Source organism: Rhodnius prolixus, unplaced genomic scaffold (assembly GCF_049639745.1).
Source record: "Rhodnius prolixus isolate KJV_2025 unplaced genomic scaffold, Rpr scaffold_11, whole genome shotgun sequence".
Taxonomy (NCBI): domain Eukaryota; kingdom Metazoa; phylum Arthropoda; class Insecta; order Hemiptera; family Reduviidae; genus Rhodnius; species Rhodnius prolixus.
Genome location: NW_027411625.1, coordinates 12943448 through 12963388, shown reverse-complemented (window position 1 = coordinate 12963388; position 19941 = coordinate 12943448). Strand labels below are relative to the sequence as shown.

General features: G+C 34.7%; 1 protein-coding gene across 2 annotated transcripts; it reads right to left on the bottom strand.

Moving 5' to 3' along the window:
• Positions 1-1675: 1675 nt before the first annotated feature.
• nompA (no mechanoreceptor potential A) lies at positions 1676-19677 on the bottom strand. Of its 2 annotated transcripts, none has more exons than XM_074138686.1 (21): positions 19389-19677; positions 14796-14881; positions 14081-14342; positions 13757-13886; positions 13535-13686; positions 13148-13280; positions 12501-12643; positions 12119-12418; positions 11514-11621; positions 10824-10994; positions 10569-10717; positions 9629-9753; positions 8117-8283; positions 7297-7475; positions 6697-6836; positions 5529-5765; positions 4469-4619; positions 4200-4367; positions 2466-2626; positions 2268-2396; positions 1676-2091 (listed from the first exon to the last, which is right to left on the bottom strand). In XM_074138686.1, the coding sequence occupies exons 1-21, from the start codon at positions 19456-19458 to the stop codon at positions 1911-1913; spliced, it is 3342 nt and encodes a 1113-aa protein (XP_073994787.1). In that variant the 5' UTR covers positions 19459-19677; the 3' UTR covers positions 1676-1910. The 2 variants fall into 2 exon arrangements, with proteins under 2 accessions (XP_073994787.1, XP_073994788.1); XM_074138687.1 differs by having other exon boundaries at positions 10839-10994.
• Between the last annotated feature and the right edge of the window lie 264 nt (positions 19678-19941).

Genomic DNA, 19941 nt, shown 5'->3' with positions numbered 1-19941 from the left:
ATTAAAGAACCTTCATTTAGATTTTGTATACATATTTTACCAAGTTTTTTGGTAAAATCTGGTTAAAGCTGATGTACAATATGACCTTAGACGTCTGTATGAGAGAGCCATTCCCTTTTCCGAAGACATTAGGAATTTCTTGGTCAGGATGCTGGTTATTGCAGGTTTTGTGCGACAAAGGAAGAGTGCAGCACGTCCTCTGTCTGCTATTTCTACAGACATACCTCAAAGTTGGTGTTGAGCTATACAGCCATATCTCGTGGAACTTTATGGCTTCTAAGGACTGGAATGCGTAGGTTAGGAGTTGCTATAATAGATCCTTATAAATCGCAAAAAAGATCCTTAAGGCGTACTTTTTTCGTTTGGCTTACTCCCCACCTCGTCTCTAAACCAATGTAAGCTTTTTAAAAAAAAATACATTAAAAAGAACTGCACTTGGAAGAATGACAGAATACATTTTTAAGTTCACTGAGAGAATAACTGATGGGGATATAAGAACTTTTTGATGTGAGAAGGTCCTGAAGTAGCATTTAAAAATTTTATGCAATAATTTAAAGGCAAATGTTTTTGAATTAGTTCCAAAGTACATTTCCATTTCAACAGGGCAAAGCCACGGTAGTCGCTGGTTATGACGGAAGAGAATCGCCAAATGTGCCAAGGCAGCTTTTAACACCTCCTCAGTTTCTTGACCTCAATCAATACTGTACTACGTGAAGAAATTAGAAGAAAACACCTGAAACCTTTTAAGGACAAATAAAAACGAGCTAAAGAGCTCACAGTTAAGAAAAAAATTTCATAATACCGAAAAACGTGAGTAAATAACTTACATTGTTTTGTTTATATAAAAAGGTGAATTTTTTAAACTATTGACGGATTTATATGACACCTTTCTTTGTATTTATCTTTCTCATTTTTTTATATTCAATGCTAATACAACTTTACATAAGTTTATGTTTGCATAAAAAGCACAAGGCAAAAAGTAGTACTTTGTTATCAAATTTTAAAATTGTAACAGGCATGAAAAAAAGTGGAATGGCATACAGACTTTTTAGATTGCATAAGTAATATGTCTTGCTTTCTTTCTCATATTATATATCTCATATTATATGTCTCGTTCTTTCACTGTATACAAGCGATTACATTTAGCTCTAAAAATTATGAAAAACTTTTTATTTTTACCTTTGTGGATATAATTACAATTAGTAAAGTTACTAAAATTTTATTATTTTGGGATGATCCATTTGATTTCAGAATTTCCAAAGATTTCATGAACTGTAACTCATATGCCGGCCGGATTACTGAGGTTTTCGTTTGTTTATTTGTAAATAGTAATGTATTTTCTTGTAGACAAATAATTAACAAGGCAGATCCTTGCCTTCTCGTTATGGATGTTGGAAGATATAGTTCTCTTCAACTTTATGAAACAGCAATTTAAAATGTTCTTTACGATGCAAATTACCATGCAAAAACTTCAGAGAGAGAAAAAAAAAAACAAAAAATGTTTTCCTCAATGAATTCAAGAAGCAATCAAAAATTCAGTTTTTTTTTTGCTCTTCCACTGTGTATTAATTTGGTTTTCTTGGAGAATAATGTGGCCCAAGTTTATTTACAAAGGAAAGTAAGGGTCTTCAAATCAAATAAGCTGGTTGATGCTAAGTTTAAACGACCTGCATAGAATTTACGAATTGTATTTACTTTCAGGAATCAAAGCTTAAGATAAGCAAAATAAAAATAAAACTAAGCTATACATGTTCATAAAACTAGATCCAAAATGCACACACACTTAACAATGCCCACGTGTGTTACGGATCTGTGAAATGTAGCAAAAATCCTTTTCTTTTTTTTCAGAGCCCCTTTCTTCGCTTAGCATATGGATTTTTATGGGAAGCCATACATTTTTGAATTCTGTGTCAAACATCTTTGGATAGATTCTCTTCCTGTAAAACAGCAATACTTCTTAGGCTTCTGGAACGTTCAAACAGAGATGGATCTGTATATATTGGTTCGCTTGGATCTTCAAAATGGCGTACATTTGGATTTTGATGGAATGATGCTATAGATTTTGGTGTGTCTATCATGCATTTTGGTGTCCTGGAAGCCGAAAAAAAGAACTGGTATAATAATTTTGTCTGTGCAATGCTAGAGCTCCAGGTAACTACAGAAAGAATGGAAATTTGCCGTGGGAGTACAACGCCCAGAGCAAGTACCTGGCCTTCTTTAAGTGTTAAGGATATGCTTGAACCTATCTTCAGTTGCCTTGTACTTACCTTGCGCTCAAAAATGATTTGCTAGATGTAGAAGGCATAAATACAGAAAACGCGTTGGTGTTTCTATCTGAGAATTTATGGGACGCTTGATCTGTGACTATATTTTTCTTAATTACTTTCCAATTTCTCCTGCAAAAATAAAATTAATAAATTTTGAGGGCATCAAAATTACCATTATAAAAATTGCTCCTCACTTACCTATAAGAAATCGTTCCATACAATATTATAAAAACGATTAACACAAATAATAGCGATAACGCCAGAATCAAACTGTAGTATTCTCGATTGGTCAGGCACACGGAGCCGTCAATAGTCTCTACTCTCTGTTGTTGTGGCATTTCATATCTGGATTCAAAAACCTACAAAAGTTAACTCTTTCAGTTTTGTTGGGAAACTGAGAACAAATTCATGGGAAGAAAACCCTTCAAAAAGTGTTAAGTGCAGTACCAGCAAGATTCATCAAACAGCATAGTTATTGAAACTGTCTAGTAGGGCAGTTGTACAAGGGTTGATGGTCAGAAATTGCACTAAAAAACTGTTGAAAAACACCGAAATTTCATAATTTTTTTCTCTTTTACTATAAAAGTTCAAATTCGCCAATTTTCTTTATAATATAAAACAAATCCTCCTTTATATCTGTAATTTTTATAGCAATGTTTTAGTGATGAAAGTTATTGAGAAATAGAAGGTTAAATTTTGGAAGTATTGTAAATTGTACTAATCAACTAAGGTAAGGTTCCGATTTAAATGAATTCTTTACCGAATTGTAGAAAAACGTCAACTGGTATAAATAGCAATGTTTTAGTGATAAGAGGTAAAGAGATATAGAAGGTTAAAATTTGGTGGTGTTGCAATTCCTTCAAATTTCAAACCTTAATAACTCGTTTCCTATTAATCCGATTTTACTGAATTCTTTACCAAATTGTATAGAATACATAGCTCTATAACTGATACAAATCGCAATGTTCTAGTGACAATAGTTAATGAGATATAGAAGGTTAAAATTTGGTGGTGTTGCAATTCCTTTAAATTTCAACCTTAATAACTCGTTTCCTATTGATCCGATTTTACTGAATTCTTTACCAAATTGTATAGAATACTTAGCTCTATAGCTGGCATAAATAGCAATGTTCTAGTGGTAATAGTGAATGTGATACAGGAGGTTAAATTTTGGAGGTTTTTTAAATCGGTAAAATTTCAAACCTTTATAACTCGTTTCGTATTGATCAGATTTTAGTGAAATATTTACCGAATTGTAGAGAAAAGGCTGCTTTATAACTGGTATACATAGGAATGTTTTAGGGACAGTAGTTATTTAGATATAGAAGGTTAAATTTTGGATGTTTTTTTAAGTTGTTCAAATTTCAAACCTTTATGTCTCTCTTTGATTTTGAATTTGAAAATTTGAATTGAAAATTGAACTTTAATTAATTTGTTTTAATTAATGTAGGTCCAACTGTTAAAAACTCATTTCGAAATCGGCGATCGAGTTTTTGGAATCAGTAATTGTAGCGGACTTGGTTCAGATCCATGAATCCAAAGGCGGCCTTGTTTTACTGATCGGGATTCGAGTTTATGTATGATTTGTGACTGTAGCACTATGACTCCTGAAGTAAATATAAGTGTATTGTTTAAGTATACGTAGTATTGGTATATTTCATATGTTGAGTCACGATTGCGCTTACTCCAGCTTCAGCAATATTTGTCAAGCCTGGTAGAGTTTATTTATAAAAGAGTTCACACGCTTTAGACGGCAGTATATCGTCACTTTTGTGTGTATGTGTGTGTAAGAATTTTATTAGAGGTTCCACAAGTAATTTTATAAAGGATATAAGTGCAATTCAGGCAAGGTTCCATAAACGGATTGTTCATTAATTCTTTAGAGATTTAGTTAGTAAACTCGTTCTTCTTGGGACCATAAGTTAAATTTACCTCAATCATTTCTCGAACATGTTCCTCATTTGTAGACTCAGACTCGTTCAACGGTGGTAGCACACTTTTGGGGAACTCTTGCACCGTGCTTTTCTCATTATCCTGAGTTTCCCTGCGCTTCCTGCCCAAAGATGGTTCACTCTTACCTGAATGTCCTGTACAATATGCCTGTAAAACACAGAATCACAACAGAGTCGAAAGCATGTCGCGAAACTCAACAAAATACTAATTGTCTAAAAAATCAAGAACAATAATTAATGTTTACTCACTGGTGTACAACCTTCACGGCAAGTACGTACGGTTGCTTCAAAAACTAGAAAATTTGATTCCGGTATTTTAAACGCATTGAATCTCGCTTCGAGACCATCCCCTTCTCGAGATCTATCCAAACCAGGGAATACATAGTTGTCTACTGGGCAACTGTAAATCAAAATATCTTTATATTGTGCCGCATAGATCTAGCTACAATTATGTTCCTTTTTCATTAAAGGGATAAGTTCTAAGTAAGATTTCGAAGGGAGGTTCTTGTCTTCATAAAAGCAAGCTACATCATTTATACGTAATTCTAACCTTAAGCTCATACACCCTTAATCTTCTTCATTATCATACGATAGCAAAAAAATACAATGAGCACTGTAATTTTTATAAATAATTTGCAGGTTGTGGAGTATCACAGAACTTCATTCGCCCATAGTCTCTTCATCTCTCGGTTCACCTTCATTCACTTTCTCCCTATTTTGTATTTAAAATTTTATTTCATCTCATTTTATACGATATTAATATATATAAATGAGAATATTGAAAAAAAAAAATTGAAAAAGAAGGAAATTTGATACTTTGTGAAATTAGTATAGTTTCGTTGCTTGATAAACTTTAAAAAAAAAGACTCTTAACTCACAAAAATGAAGTTAGGAATATTGTAATACTAATTCCACGATTGCACAGAAACTGTACAATAATTGTACAGAACCTAGAATGTGAAGCACTTATTTCTACTATATTTTGCTAGTATCATTTCCTAAATGACTCAATTACCAAAATGTAAGCTTTAGCTTCTAAATAAATAACTTGTACTTTGCTACTAGTTAAATACGATTCTACGTTAAAACTAATGGGAAACAAAATTATAAAGCATTAAGTTTGCTAGCTGCCAATGAGGACACTGCTAAATTTGCTGGAATAACTTACATACGTATCTTACAGATCGTAAAGCCATAAATAGATTTCATGTTAATGTGCGTAGAAGACAAGTTATAGAACATAAAATTTAGATGCACTGCTAAATTTTCCCATAAGCTTTGTCTCAAGACTTTATAAGGTCTCACTTACCCAAATCTATCGATCAATTGCACAGATCTGCCAGAATATGGATCTCTCGCTATGACATTTGTAGCAAATATGTCAGTAGCATAATTGTAACCATCCTGCGCTTCTAGACGGAAGGTAAGTGGATCTCCTACAGCGATTGTGTTGGTAGGACGGCCTTGGAACAGGATCAACAGGCGCACTCTGGAGCTCAGTGAGTTCTCTGCTGGGAGATATTCTATGGGTATTGGACTTCCAGAACTGTAAAATAAAAAACATAAAATGACACACATCATATTAAGCTGGCATCCGATATCACCAAAAGAACGAAGTGTTTCACTTACGTTTCGAACTCGCCGTTTCTTTCTTTATTGTTTATTGCAACATTACACTGAAGCTACCGTGTCTGATACTGTTCACTGATTGGACAAATAATTTCTGATCGCAGCTCTTACTTATGGAATTTAAAAATTAGAGAATAACGATCAACAATGCGGAGGAAAAACTAATGAGAAGGGCCTCTTAAACTGATAGCTTCAGTTTAACTATATTCACTAAAATCGCTTTAGTTTGCTATTTTTACTAAGGTAAATATATGACAAATCATGGAATAATGTGCCTGAAATTCTTCAATAATACCATCATTATTAGCCAATGATAGCATTCTGTCAATTATTTTCAAGAATATAATTTTGTAACCACACTAATCAAGGAAATTGATACAAGATTGAAAGTAACATTTCTATCGCCACTTTTTAGACAAAAAAAGATAACAGACTGATCACAGCTAGAAAACTTGTCATCAGTTTTACAAATCATTTAAAGTTCAAGAGCGCTACTAAAAATTCTGATTTTTTATTTAAAGAAATGATTGAAAACACCGTCTATTACAAATGGAGTCTTTTTTGTGAGTGAGAGAAAGAGCTTCTGCCGGCTTCTTTGTCGGAGAGCATCACTCATTAACGGAGGGGTCGCAAAACCTTTTTTTCTGCGCTTGTCCCGAATTGTTTTATCTCCTATCTTCTATGCTTCCAGTTTCCATCCGACGCTTTCGAAGCTAATTCTCTTATAACATAATTCTTTAGTCCATCATTAGCCCATCTTTGAATACAGTTCTGTATGCTTTTGGTTTCTTTATAAACTAAATGTTAATTAATTGATTTTTGAAGTACAAAACTAAAATAAGACTTACTTTGCCGTCATGTAACTCGATGTGACCACAGCTTCACCTGGTCCCCGCAGAAGACAAGTGAGATTGTAGCGTTTATCGCGTCCAGTTTGGACGAAATCACTAAACTGTACCACAACTATATTAGTCATCACATCGCCATACTGTAACAGAACATGAATACCTGGATAACTTTCTTTTGGAAACTTATAATTTTTCACTAAAACATTAGTTGCTTCAATAAGTATAGGTTGACTCTGATAAATTATATTGTTAAAGGAAGCATGATGTCGCAGCTTCTCCCAGTACCCCAATAAAACTAAAAAAGTTATCGCTGACAATGATAAGAAATTTATATCCAAAAAATGTTGAAAGAAACTGTTGGAGAGTAGAAATGTGTTTTATTTATTTTTTTGAAAAAAATTGTTTTAAGCTAGTTGTTATTTTACTCATAGGTAATTGCTTTTATTTTTTTGTTCTTTGTAATTTCTTATGATTAAATCACGATTATATTTTACTATGTTTGGAGACCAGCTTTAACTCTTAGCCGGAAAGATGCATTCTCTCTGGCGCTAACAAAATATTGATTGATTGATTGATTGAAAAAACGTGCAGTCTACTTACCCTTTGCGTACCGCAGTCTGGATATCCTTGTGCTCCGCTGATCCGCAATACATTGGCCGTACCACCATTTCCTCTGTAGAAACATCTATCATAATATCCATAGGTGTAGATTCTGCCTATAAATGGCTCAGGTGTTCGCAAAGTGAATTCCATGCCGTCCTCACTGCACACTTGGTTCACTGCAATATGTATCAGAGAAATCAACAAATGCTGCGCTTGGACCCCAATGGTGAAACCTAAATTTTCTATCAATCTGAGTGATTAGAATGTATTCATTAGCGCAGTAAATAAACTCAGACTAACTTGGAAAAACCAATTTTCTATCAATCTGAGTGATTAGGATGTATTCATTAGCGCAGTAAATAAACTCAGACTAACTTGGAAAAACCAATTTTCTATCAATCTGAGTGATTAGGATGTATTCATTAGCGCAGTAAATAAACTCAGACTAACTTGGAAAAACCAATTTTCTATCAATCTGAGTGATTGGGATGTATTCATTAGCGCAGTAAATAAACTCAGACTAACTTGGAAAAACCAATTTTCTATCAATCTGAGTGATTAGGATGTATTCATTAGCGCAGTAAATAAACTCAGACTAACTTGGAAAAACCAATTTTTCTGGTTCAGGATAACTCAATCCTTCACCTGTCAATGAAAACTGACATTAAAAATCTGCGCGATTTTATTACTTCATCTTCTGAGGGGCTAAAAAATTAAATAGATAAATAAAAATGGCTTACAACATTCCACTCATGTGGCCAGCATTTCCAGCTTTATTGCAACAAATGAAGAAGATTATTTCTAGCGAAAATCTTACCATCTAAACAATCAGCAAGATTAGATCGTCCAGGCGATCTCTCGTAGAAGTCATAATCGCCCGTAGTCTCGAAGAATGAAGGGTTGTTCAAGTTCAAATCTCTGGTATCATGGTCGCTCAGCTCGCAGTTCTCTTTTTGAGGAGTAAATGCGGCAGCTGGTGAAGCTCTGCAAAACAGGATTCCATTAAGTTTCGGCAGAGGGTTTTCAAACCCCTACAGAAGTGACTCCAAAATACTAATTTTCTGCCAGTAAGAAGTTGGATATTGTTACATTATATCAGCTAAAAAAAAAGGTTTTTGTTGATGGAGAAGTAGCCAACAGAGGAAAAATTAGGAAACAAATTCAAAAAGAAAGATTGCTAGGGTTGAACGAGCTGCCTGTTCTAATCACTCGATGCAAAGAGTAGATGAGAGTGGTAGACCGCAATCCTAGGCTGTTAGGGAACATGATCCTCGTTCGCGAATTTTTATCATTCTTAAGTTGTGGCCGAGATAAACATCTACATTCTATTTAATGTAGAATGCCAAGAGAATAACAGTATAAAGGGTATCTAGAATCATGTGGCACTTCCGTGCCTACAAATTGAGCAAAACGCAAAACAAAAAAATACATTGGTCTATTGTTGACTCCTTAGATTTAGAGAAAAATAATTCTATATAATGGGTGACTTGATGGAAAAAACATTTTTAGAGAATCTTTAGCGAAAGGGCATTATGCACAATTTAATTAGCTAAAGATTTCCTTTCTCTATTTTGTTTATTTAAATAATAAAAAAAAACAAAAGCAAAAACTGATAAAACCAGCAGATAAGATCATATGAGATAATGTCTCCAATGAAGAGGATTTCCAGAGAGCGTAGGTTTTGCGAACATCTGAGCAAAACTTAAATTTTGTTACTGCTTTTTCTTTTTAATGGAATAATATCTTCTTTGTTAATTAGCAGCTGTTAGGATGAGAAATGGTTGACTGTAACCTCCTTTGCGCGGAGAGTTGCTCGTAGACAGGAATTCGTTATTGCGCTTGAACCTAGATGTTCCAAGAGCGATATAGCACTTCATGTTAGAAAACTATTCGATGCAATCTTACTAGCCCTCTTGTACAAGGGGCGAGGTTCGACAGCAATGGTCTAAATAATAAGGTTCAACAGGTCTGTTAAACAGAGGAAAGAGCTATCTGAGAGTTTGGTAAGCTTGTTTTAATCTCAATGTAATGTATGGGGCCCTGATTAGTCTTGTGCCGCAGTAACTAAAAAGTTATTAAAAATTATCTTTAAAAAACTGTTGCTTTTTAATAACTAGTTCGCTGCTTGATCTTTTCAATTATAGGTACATAGGTAGGAATCGTTACTTCCTGCTTTGAAAAAAACCCTCGAATTTTCCCGGTTTATATGTTAGATGTTATAGACTATCTCCGAAAGATACACACACACACAATCATAACCTCTGTTGTATAAAACCCTTTCTGGGTTTCAAATGAGTTGTAGCTTTATTGAAATCAAAACTTAACTTACTTGAAATTGAAAGACCTGCAGATGAACTCATGGGTTTCCATACAAGCTTTCTCGCAGATACTTAACGATGGTACGGACAGAAATCTACGGACAAATTGACGTCTTGCGCGAAGCCGGATTCCAACCTAGAACATAGCAAAAGCAGCAATCATTAGTAAAAGCAACGCAATGGAGAAAGGGATCAGACTGGCAAAGCAAATTGAGGGTAAAAATACCTAATAACAAACACTAAATGACCCTTTCCCTAAACCGGGCCGAATTTTCAAGTAGAGCAGAAGGAACTTAAGGGGGTTAAACATTTATTACATCATAATCATGACAAAAATCTGATGAAGGCAATGCGGAGGTTTTTGACAACGAAGCCCTTTTCTCTCAAGATAAAACAAACTCGCTTTATATTTATAATTTGACTTGCATGATTCTTAGCTGCCCTAGTTTCTTGTGACTTAAAATTTGAACAAGATAAGCAGTTAACATCCAAAAAGCTCTAAGAACTAAAAGTCAAATCAGGAAACTGGTACTTCCGACCGGCAGATATTCTTCATACTTCAATAAATCTTTAGCTGGTTATAAGTACATAAATTATTTTAAAAAGATACTTTAGAAAGAAGCCGAACTAGCCCTTCATACAGAAGTGTTGAAAGTTGTACGATTACAACCGTTAGTTGAGACTGAAACCATCCATATTTTCTAATCTGCACCGAACTCAAACTGACCGCTCTTGCCATGCTCAATAGAGCATAATAATATATGTATTTTAATTTTTGTTGTAATTATAACGTTTAAAACTTGTACCAAAGCTAATGATGACAATAATTGGGATCTTTTTAGTTTATTTTTATGGCGAGGATTCTAGAATAGATTCACTATTGTTTGGTTAGAACCAAGGCTTGACAAACTAACCGTCAACCTTGGCTCATTTGCTTTGACTATAACTAACCTGTTTAAATGTATCCGATTCATCACACCTAGATATAAAAGGCTTGCCGTCTCCTGGTAGATGTGGGCCGAAAAAGGGTCCTGATCCAGGGCCAGCTGCAGATCCAGCGCCGATCAGATTATTGCCAGCAAAAGCGCTACCTGGTCCTCCTGCAAATGGAAAGCGAAGAGGGATGATTTCTTTGTCAATAAATCCTCCAGAACGAGTTTCTGGGTCTCGATTTAAGAGAATAGACTACAAAAATCGGATACAAACTCTTCATGTACCGACCGTAAGGATGATCCGGAGGCGGTGGATGTCCGGGAAGTGGGCCCCAATATCCTGGAGGTTCTCCAGGGATGGGGAAGTGGCCTCCAGCAGTGCCGGGGTAGAAGGCGCCTCCAGAACCCAGGCCACCAATGGCATTGCCACCACCGTAATGTCCGCCTATGGTATATTAAAAAAAATGTACACCGTTGATGAAGTAGATCTGTAAATTGTGCTGAACATCCTACATTAAAGACATGCTTTCGTTTCCATTAATACTACATTGGTAGATCTGTTCATAATGATAATTTTGGGTACCAAGCATGCTTAGTACCCCTAATGCAAAATAGACATATACGAGTATAATGGAGTAAAGACAGTGCTAACTTAATTTGTTTTAGAAGCTGAAGGTCAAGAAGAAGAGGGCTACCCAAATATAAGTTGTCGATATGTTCATACTAGAAGCATGCTTAGTTCCACTTAATATCAGAGTTAACTCTGTATCTCACGTTCCTGTTGATATACATTCTAGATTACAGTGGAAAAAAGGGCAAAATGGACAGAGTTGGATTTTTTCAACAGTACGCTTCTTTTTGAAGTTTTCTGACAGCAAACCTTTATACAACTGATTAGTGGGCAGTTTCAATTAGTGGTGCACTTGTACATTAGCAATTGCGACATAACACTTGTAAATCTTACCCGGTGGCAAGTGAGGTCTGCCTTGTCCATGGTAAGACGTATCTTGTCCTAGCGGGTCCGGACGATAGTGTGGTGCTGATCCTGCTACGTCACCTTCCAGATAGTAATCTGGAAATTAAAAAGCACATTGATGTCCTACTCCGTGAAATTACCCAATGTGTGTTTTTTGTTTTACAGAAGCAGAAATAGTTTCAAAACTACATTCTGCAGGTTTCTCTAGGGTCTAGATAATAATAATAATTTTATTGGAAATTAATTTGGAAAAACTCCCTACGCTTCAAACTGCAGAGATTAGTAGAGTTACTTTTTTCAGTTAGGTATAGTTTTTTTATTATTTCTGAAGTAGTTTTTCTATAAGTTTTCAAAAGACGAAATACTTTTCTCCTACCAGTAGACAATACCAATCAATCCATTCTTGTTTATTATTTAATGAGGCCGATTTACATTTAATTTAATGACGGCCGCCACTTTAATGATACTAATTAGTTTTGTTTTCTCTGTCTCTAGATTTTGTGCAGAGTGTGAGCACTAGATCTTAAAGTAAAACTAATACAATATAAACTAATGTGGCAATGTGTCATTACTATCTTATTATTGTTACTAACTCATCAAATTTTCGTAATAGTCATAATCCGCGTCGTAGATAATCCGATGTCCGTCACGCTGATTGAATCGACTCAGACGGCAAATGCGAAATCGATCCGAATAGACGGCGGATCGACATTGAAATGAAGCTTGACGGAGACATTCGTCTAGGCATTCGCTGAGACTACGTCCAGTAATCTCCGAATGGAATTCCCCACCCAGCCGGCTGTTACGATATCTTTGAAAGGCTGTATCTGGCCTGCGTCCATCAGCAAACAGATGCGATGTTCCGGAATTGTCCGAAAATTCACTGCCTTTAGCTGTAAAATTTAATAAAATAAAAAGACTGTCATCAGTTTGATTTTAATAATCCCAGAATACGGAAAATGATTCAACACTTACGACTATCCAAGCATACTAAATCATAGAGATCATGCGTGGGACTGCTGCTAATTCGCAAATCATCCTTTTGCGACAAAGAATCCTCTTCAAAAATTATACACCTGCGGATTTGCTCATCGTATTCAATTGAACGGCAAAAATATCTACAAAAAATTAAAAAACTTGAAATTACTGCCATAAAATTGTACAGAATCAACATTTTAGTGCATTAAATTTGCTACAATTTAGTCTCTTGTAAAATAGAGAAACTACTAAATGAAATATTTGCCAATAATTGAAGATATCTGAAAATGCTCTCGAGTGTTCATAAAAATTTCGTTGTTCATATCTTGGATTAAAGAACAAACTGATCTGAAGTTATAGTATATAATGAACGTAACATATATTAAATTTTTTTTCACATGATTTTGTGTTTAATACAAGACTGACAAATTCTTGAAGAATACAGAAACAGTAATCTACATCATTCTATAAGTAGCTTCTGCTGAATGGGCTAGTGTGAAATAAAACGCGTTATTTTTACAAGGACATGTTAAATTCTTAAATAAGCCATTTGATAGCTACTAATCAATATAAATACTACAGAAACTAAGTTATAAAGCGTTAAATTTTGTTCAGTTTAAGCTGGTAGATAAGTAGGTACTAACTTTTCTGCTCGTAGACATTGCGCCTGGCATTCGACTAGTGTTAGATTTGTGTATATATCAACTTCAAATGGGCCGCCAAGGCGCTTGTTCTCTTCTTTTACAAATATTATAGGCCCATCACATCGTCGATCAGCTAAGAAATAAAATACTCTGTCATTACTAATGTATATTCAATGTGCTTTCAATGTGTTAACTCCCTCAAGACCGAGTTCAGTTTAACTCAGAAATGTTGAGTTTATTAGTTATGAGCTCACATTACTATAGATTATATTATATGGTCGGTCACAATTTATGAGAAAATTGAGACCAAATTCACTGGCTGTTACAGACAAGAGTGTTTAGTCAATCTCCAATAATCCGAAAACTGGTTGAGTTCCAGGAGCTTACCGTTAAGACATGTATTCTCCAGATAGTCTGAATTTGGATCGTCTTCCAGAAGCTGCGGATGTGAACGCCTTGTGTATCGGCTAAGCCAACAGGTCCTAGCTGTTGCGTCATATGTAGCCGAACGACATACAAAATTAAATTCATTTAGACATCTGAAAAATAATAAAATTAATAATAATCGTAAACATAACGTGAAGTGTCGTTAAAGAAGACTTGGTTTACCTATCTTCACAATCTGTTCGGTTTGCTGCGATCACTTCCTTGATATCAGAGACAGCTAACTTCAACTTTTTCCTGGCATGTCTTTCGAAGACGTAGTGCCTACTCGGACATTCCCGTTCAATACGACTTGCTGCCAAAAAACTAAACTTAATATTGCTCTTCCTTAATATACTACATACTTAATCAAACAAATATGTTGGGTGCACTCCACCACTAAGGAAGAGTAATTTGTTAATACGAGTTATAACTCTATCTATAGAAAATGATTGTCTATATTTCTAGTTAGAATCACGGCCATTTTTGTTTAGATTCCATATTACTTACACGATAGACAAACTTCCGTATAGTGTACGCTGTTAGGCACTAATACTAGATTGCCGATTCCTTCGGGATGAGCCTGCTCTCTGGTCAGATAACAAGTCGACTCTTCGTATTCTACAGTGCCGGAAAAAGATGCAATTCGACTGCCTGGTTGGAAATCGAACGAAGTACAAGCTCTGACCAAATTGTTGGTAGCTGTACGATCTCGTAGGCAAAGTTCTTGACATTGTTCAAGAACTCGGAATGGTGGTGCTGTGTCTCTGACCTGAAAAACAAAGAGATTCTTGGTTAAGATTAAGATTAGAAAAGGGACGGGACCTGTGCCCTTAGCTACTAAAGAATTAATGTTTTTATTCTGGTTAGAACAGATTTTTCCGGATTTTTCATTTTCCGCTGGCTCCAAAGTCATATCTCTCTCTTTACTTCTTCTCAGCTGTTTTATTTAATTTTTTTTTTTAAAAAAAAACCCTAATTTAAAATTCTATTAAACATAAATAACAACGCTGATTTAAAACTCTGTTGAATAAAAATGAATTTTATAAAATGAACTGTTTTGAAATGAAAGTCTCTAAACCTAAAGACTAAATAAAATCAAAATTTACTCTCCCTCAGATAGCCTTCAATAGAACAGTCTCAGAACCATAAATGAACTTCATTCACCATTTTCCTGACTCTCAACTTCTAATGTGATATTAGTAACAACAGTTCAGCTACTTACCACATCATCGTCGAATCCTTGCAACTGCTGATCCGGTAGTCTTTCATACATTACTCTACCCAATCCTTGATTGCAGGAAGTTTGCGCTATAAAAACAGAGAAGGTAAATTTGACAGTAAAAGAATCAAATGGCTTGGATTTTTCTACAAAAATCATTAGATGGGCCGTTAAAATATTTGACATAGATCTCAGCACAATTTGGTCATCTACTTCTAACTAATGACCTCTTAGGTATTCATTTCATTGACAATGGAAGAGCTGCCGCCGACGGATCTGACAGTCCCATGACCGTAACTGTAAACTGAGATCTTATAATCACACACACCATCACAAATAGTGAGTAAAAATCCATTTATATTCAGATCCTTTTTACTTTTGTATCTAAGGCACGTCAACGTCTGAGGTTATTAGTGCTTCTTTCAGGGCACTGCCGGCTTCCGGACAGTGAGCAGCGAGGAGCTCCTAGGAAAAGGAAATCTAAGGGCTAGAAACTGGATTCGAACCCGTGATCTCCGCGTTGGAATCCAGCATTCGCTAAACACTCAGCTAATCCATTCCCTTACTTCCCCATTTTTATTTTGAAAACTTGAACAGATCGGTGTATATCCCGTAACGTTGGGTTGGATTTCTTTATCTATAGTCTGTGGAATACATAGCATTTGTTTACATATTTATGTACTGGAAAATGGGTGCGCTGATTCAAGTTCAAATATCTTTTTAAAATGGTTAGAATATGTGTGTTTTAAATACACTAACTCTTGAGGGAAAAATTGCAGAAAGCTTGAAATTTATAATTCGTTTGGATATCTCCATTGAACTGGAGGGTTCAGGCCAAAATAGCATTTAGCGTAAGCACTTAATAGCACTTAACTTAACAAAATAGCACTTAATCAAAAGTTTTTTCTCCTTTCAAATTTTTTCTGAACTCTTAGCTCCTATAACTGAAATTTTCCTACTCATTGCAATGACGTAGGTCTAGTGTCATTCAAGTGCACTTTACGATTTCAATAACTATAAACTGTTACAAAGAATGAATCAAATATTCAGAGTTAAGGTGTAAATGAATGGGAATATTGCTGTGCCACCATCAAAGCCATCAAGTGTGCTTACAATTAAAGTGTGCAGTTAAATCTATGTCCCCGAGAAATCCCCTGCACAAAAATGTTTAAAAGCGACTGAGTGTATGTTTTTCGCAATTAGAGTCACGATACCTCTGGCAAAACAGGCGATTATTTCGCTTACTTTAAATCTGACTATTACAGGAATCTGCTGCTTCAGAAACCTATTCTGCAAAGTAGCACTCGATACTAAACTATATCTATCAAACTGTCCTCTTTGCTCCAATTTGGTTACATTAGTTCCGAATTTTAATAATGAAAATTAAAAGCAATGGACTTTAGGGATTCTTCTGTGTGGTACAATCAACTTAGCGGAAAAATCAAATTTTTTGAGAAAACTTTTGAAATAAAAGTGATTGGTCTATACCAATAAGTGGTGTGGGTTCACTTTATTTAAAAAAAAAAAAATGTTTTTCACTAAAAAAAGAAAAAAAATGAAAAATCGACTCAGGAAAGCGAAAACTTAAACGGTTTTTGACCCAAAAGCTTGTCACACAGAAAAAAAATACAAAAAATGAACGTATATGACAAATTTTAAATTCTATGCATACATTAAATGATCGATTGTCAATATGTCCATTTCTTTTTTATTATTAAATTTAATTTCTATGCTTTAGTAAAAAAAGTATCACAATCAAGAATCGATTTCTTAATTTATCAATTTACATAAAAAACACATTATGTACTCTGAATGTATATCCATACATAATGTACAATAATTTTAAATACTTTTCTAAATTTGAATTTTTTTGAAAAGATACTCTCTCTTACCCCTCGTAGCAAGAAGTGTTTCAATCGTATAGATTGTATTTAGAAGAGTGTTCAAATTCAAGTTTTAAAGAACATCGTTGGAGCTATTTTCAAGGAAATCTCAAAAAAACTGAAAAACTAGAAAATTGATTCACAGTAAAACGGTATTTTAGGTAGCGCCAGATTTTTACGAAAGATATTCACAGTACTGCCGAAGCAATTTTATTCAACCTCTGAATTTGAGCAATAAATTTATTTTTCTTAATGTTATACAGGTTGTAGGTGGGTAAGTCACATTAATGTGGGCGGTTCTTGAGACTAGCCTAAACCCATCACGCGCCCCAGAATTGTCCCTTCAATGAATTTTCCCAAAAATAAATTAGAATCAAGAAAATTACAATCTGCTTTTTGTTATGTGTTGTTTTCGTAAAACTGCCTTTGATTTTTTTTGGTCTATTCGTTAGTTAGTGTACAATTTATTTACTAACATTCTAGCAGAAAACAACAGAATTAGACTTAAGGCTCACTGCATAGAAATATTTCGTCAAAATACATGCCGATGGGTGCTAGATGGTCGAAAGTAAGCAACGAGAAAGTTGACGTGGCGCGGTTATTATGCGGATGCTGTGAATGCAATTTCTAATTTGAAATTACAAATTTAACCAGGAAAACATGAACTAAAGTTTAAAGATGAATAAGAGGACACTGTGGAGGTTTGGGAGATGCAAGTGCCGCAACCCTTTAAAGAATAACCCTGTCCCTTTACAGTTCCTTATATATAACATATATGCATTACTGGAATGTTGCTCTATGTAAAATGAACGCATTTTAACGAAAATTAATGCACTAATTACAAACTTTAAGTGAAAACTTCTTGTTTCTTACTTTAGCCAATGAAATCCTACAAGGTAGCATGTTGTTTACGCAGCTAGTCAGTGAAAGAGATGATGTTTCAAGATGTTTGCAGGTGAATCAAGTACACAGCTTTCGACCCCTCAAGTGATCTTAGAAGTGGCAATACCTACTTCCTCATGTCTATCTCTACTAATCTTAATGGTAGCTAGACCAAATATTAACAAATGGCCACCACTGATACCCAATCATTCACCTACAAATGCGGCCACTGCAAATTTCCCTCTTTTACAGACTGGCATATTTGTTCCAATAGGTATCACTAGAAGCCCAGCGTGTCTGCTATGAACCGAGAAAGAGAGAGGGATGAACGCTGATTTCTTAAACACAAGTCCCTCTTTGGAACGTGTCCAACAACATGAAAGCTATTTTAGAAATAACATTGACTGAAAGAGTAATTTGTACTTGACAGTTAGCAGCTTATTGGTTGTTAGAACCCTAGTATAGGCAGTGAAATAAAAGTTAAATAAAAATTCGTCTTATTATTATTATTTTAAAAAATAATCGGAACTAATGTACCCAAATTGGAGCAGAGGACAGTATTATAGATATAGTTTAGTATCGAAAGCTGCTTTGCTTATTAAAAATGGTGGTAGAATAGGAAATAGAAGAAATTCCGGATGACCGCAAGTGCTGCTTTGCAGAATAGGTTTCTGAAGCAGCAGTTTCCTGTAATAGTCAGATTTAAAAGTAAGCGAAATAATCGCCTGTTTTGCCAGAGGTGACTCTAATTGCGAAAAACAAACACTCAGTCGCTTTTATTTTAAACATTTTTGTGCAGAGGATTTCTCGGGTTCATGGATTTAACTGCAAAAATTGTAAGCACACTTGATGGCTTTGATGGTGGCACAGCAATATTCCCATTCATTTACACCTTAACTCCTGAATATTTGATTCATTCTTTGTAACAGTTTGTAGTTATTAAAATCGTAAAGTGCACTGGAATGATATTTAAAAGTTTTCCTCAATTACCCTAAAAATAATTTACCAACATATTCGTAAATAATAAAATGAATATTATAGATCTATGTGTATGTAATCTACTCAGGAAGATCAGAGTAAATCTTCAGGCCAGTTGCAGGAAAATCTCAAAAAAGCGGAAAATCTGTTCAGGAAAGAGCTACTTCCGGTAGAAAGATGTCCTTTAAACTCGAAACTTTAGCAACCCATTTTATCCTCCCCTTATAGTACATAGAAATGGGTTAATTAAACTTGTAGACCTACGTCATTGCAATTAGTAGGAACATTTCAGTCAGAGAAGCTATTGTTCAGACAAAATTTGAAAGGAGAAAAATACTTTTGATTAAATGCTACTTACGCTAAATGCTATTTTAACCTCAACCCTCCAGTTCGGGTCCAATGGAGATATCCAAACGAATTATAAATTTCAAACTTTCTGCAATTTTTCCCTTAAGAGTTATTGTGTTTAAAACACTGACCATTTATTTATTTTTAACTTTTTCGAATCCTGGGTAACTCATAACGGAAATTTCCATCGAAAATTCGGTATTGATGATTTATCAAGGGAAAGTTAATATAAATTCTGAATTTGACGAAATATGCGCTTCTAAAGCGGCGACTGAAAATGTTTTTCAGCTCATGGTGTTTTCTACAAAATCTGCTTTACATTGACATTCTATATAATTTTTAGATACACGAATTTTACTCATGTGGGCTCATCACTTTGATTTTAATCAGAAAACCTATTTTGTCTATCATTTTTATGCGTTTTATTTTTTCGAATAAATTTAGTAAAACAGTGTAGAATTAAATTAATTTTAGATTACTATTCTTAGCTAAAAAAACACTTTACCATTGGTCAACATTTTGAGTACAGTTAAGACTGTAATTGCTTGAACCATCTTGTGGAACAGAAATTGCATTTTTGAACTTCCGAAGTAATCAAATAGATCGAAGTTCTTAAAGAAACAGTTCAAAAAACAAATCTCGAGAACTAATAAAACTCAAAAATAACAAATAAACTCTTCAAAGCAAAACTAACACACAGACATTATTTTACAGTTATCATTTTTCACATGATGTTGCGGAATGTTGTACACTCAATGACTGACTGGTCATCAACTGGAACTATTGCAGTTAAAGTGGTTAGGTTATAATAAAAATTCTATTCTATACGTAGAAAAAAGTAATAAAAAGCAATAAGCCGGAAGTATTGTTTGAGTGGTACAAAAAAAAAAATCTATTGTACTAAAGGCCGGAAAGCTCTATTCAAATCTGTCTTCCGGTCTATGATGCCCCTCTTCACTATCTACCCTGGTCACCCTCTCGAAAAGCGATGGCCAGCTACCCGTATGGGGTCAGTCACGGACGACAACCTCACACACACATGGACACGCATACAGTGA

What these genes read in the sequence shown, in the direction of transcription:
- nompA (XM_074138686.1), bottom strand. Translation starts at nt 19,458, where the DNA reads ATGCAATTTCTGTTCCACAAGATGGTTCAAGCAATTACAGTCTTAACT. An exon ending in TTTAGTATGCTTGGATAGTC is followed by an intron (nt 12,419 to 12,500) that starts GTAAGTGTTGAA and finishes TAAATTTTACAG; the next exon opens with CTAAAGGCAGTGAATTTTCG. An exon ending in CAGACCTCACTTGCCACCGG is followed by an intron (nt 10,995 to 11,513) that starts GTAAGATTTACA and finishes AATATACCATAG; the next exon opens with GCGGACATTACGGTGGTGGC.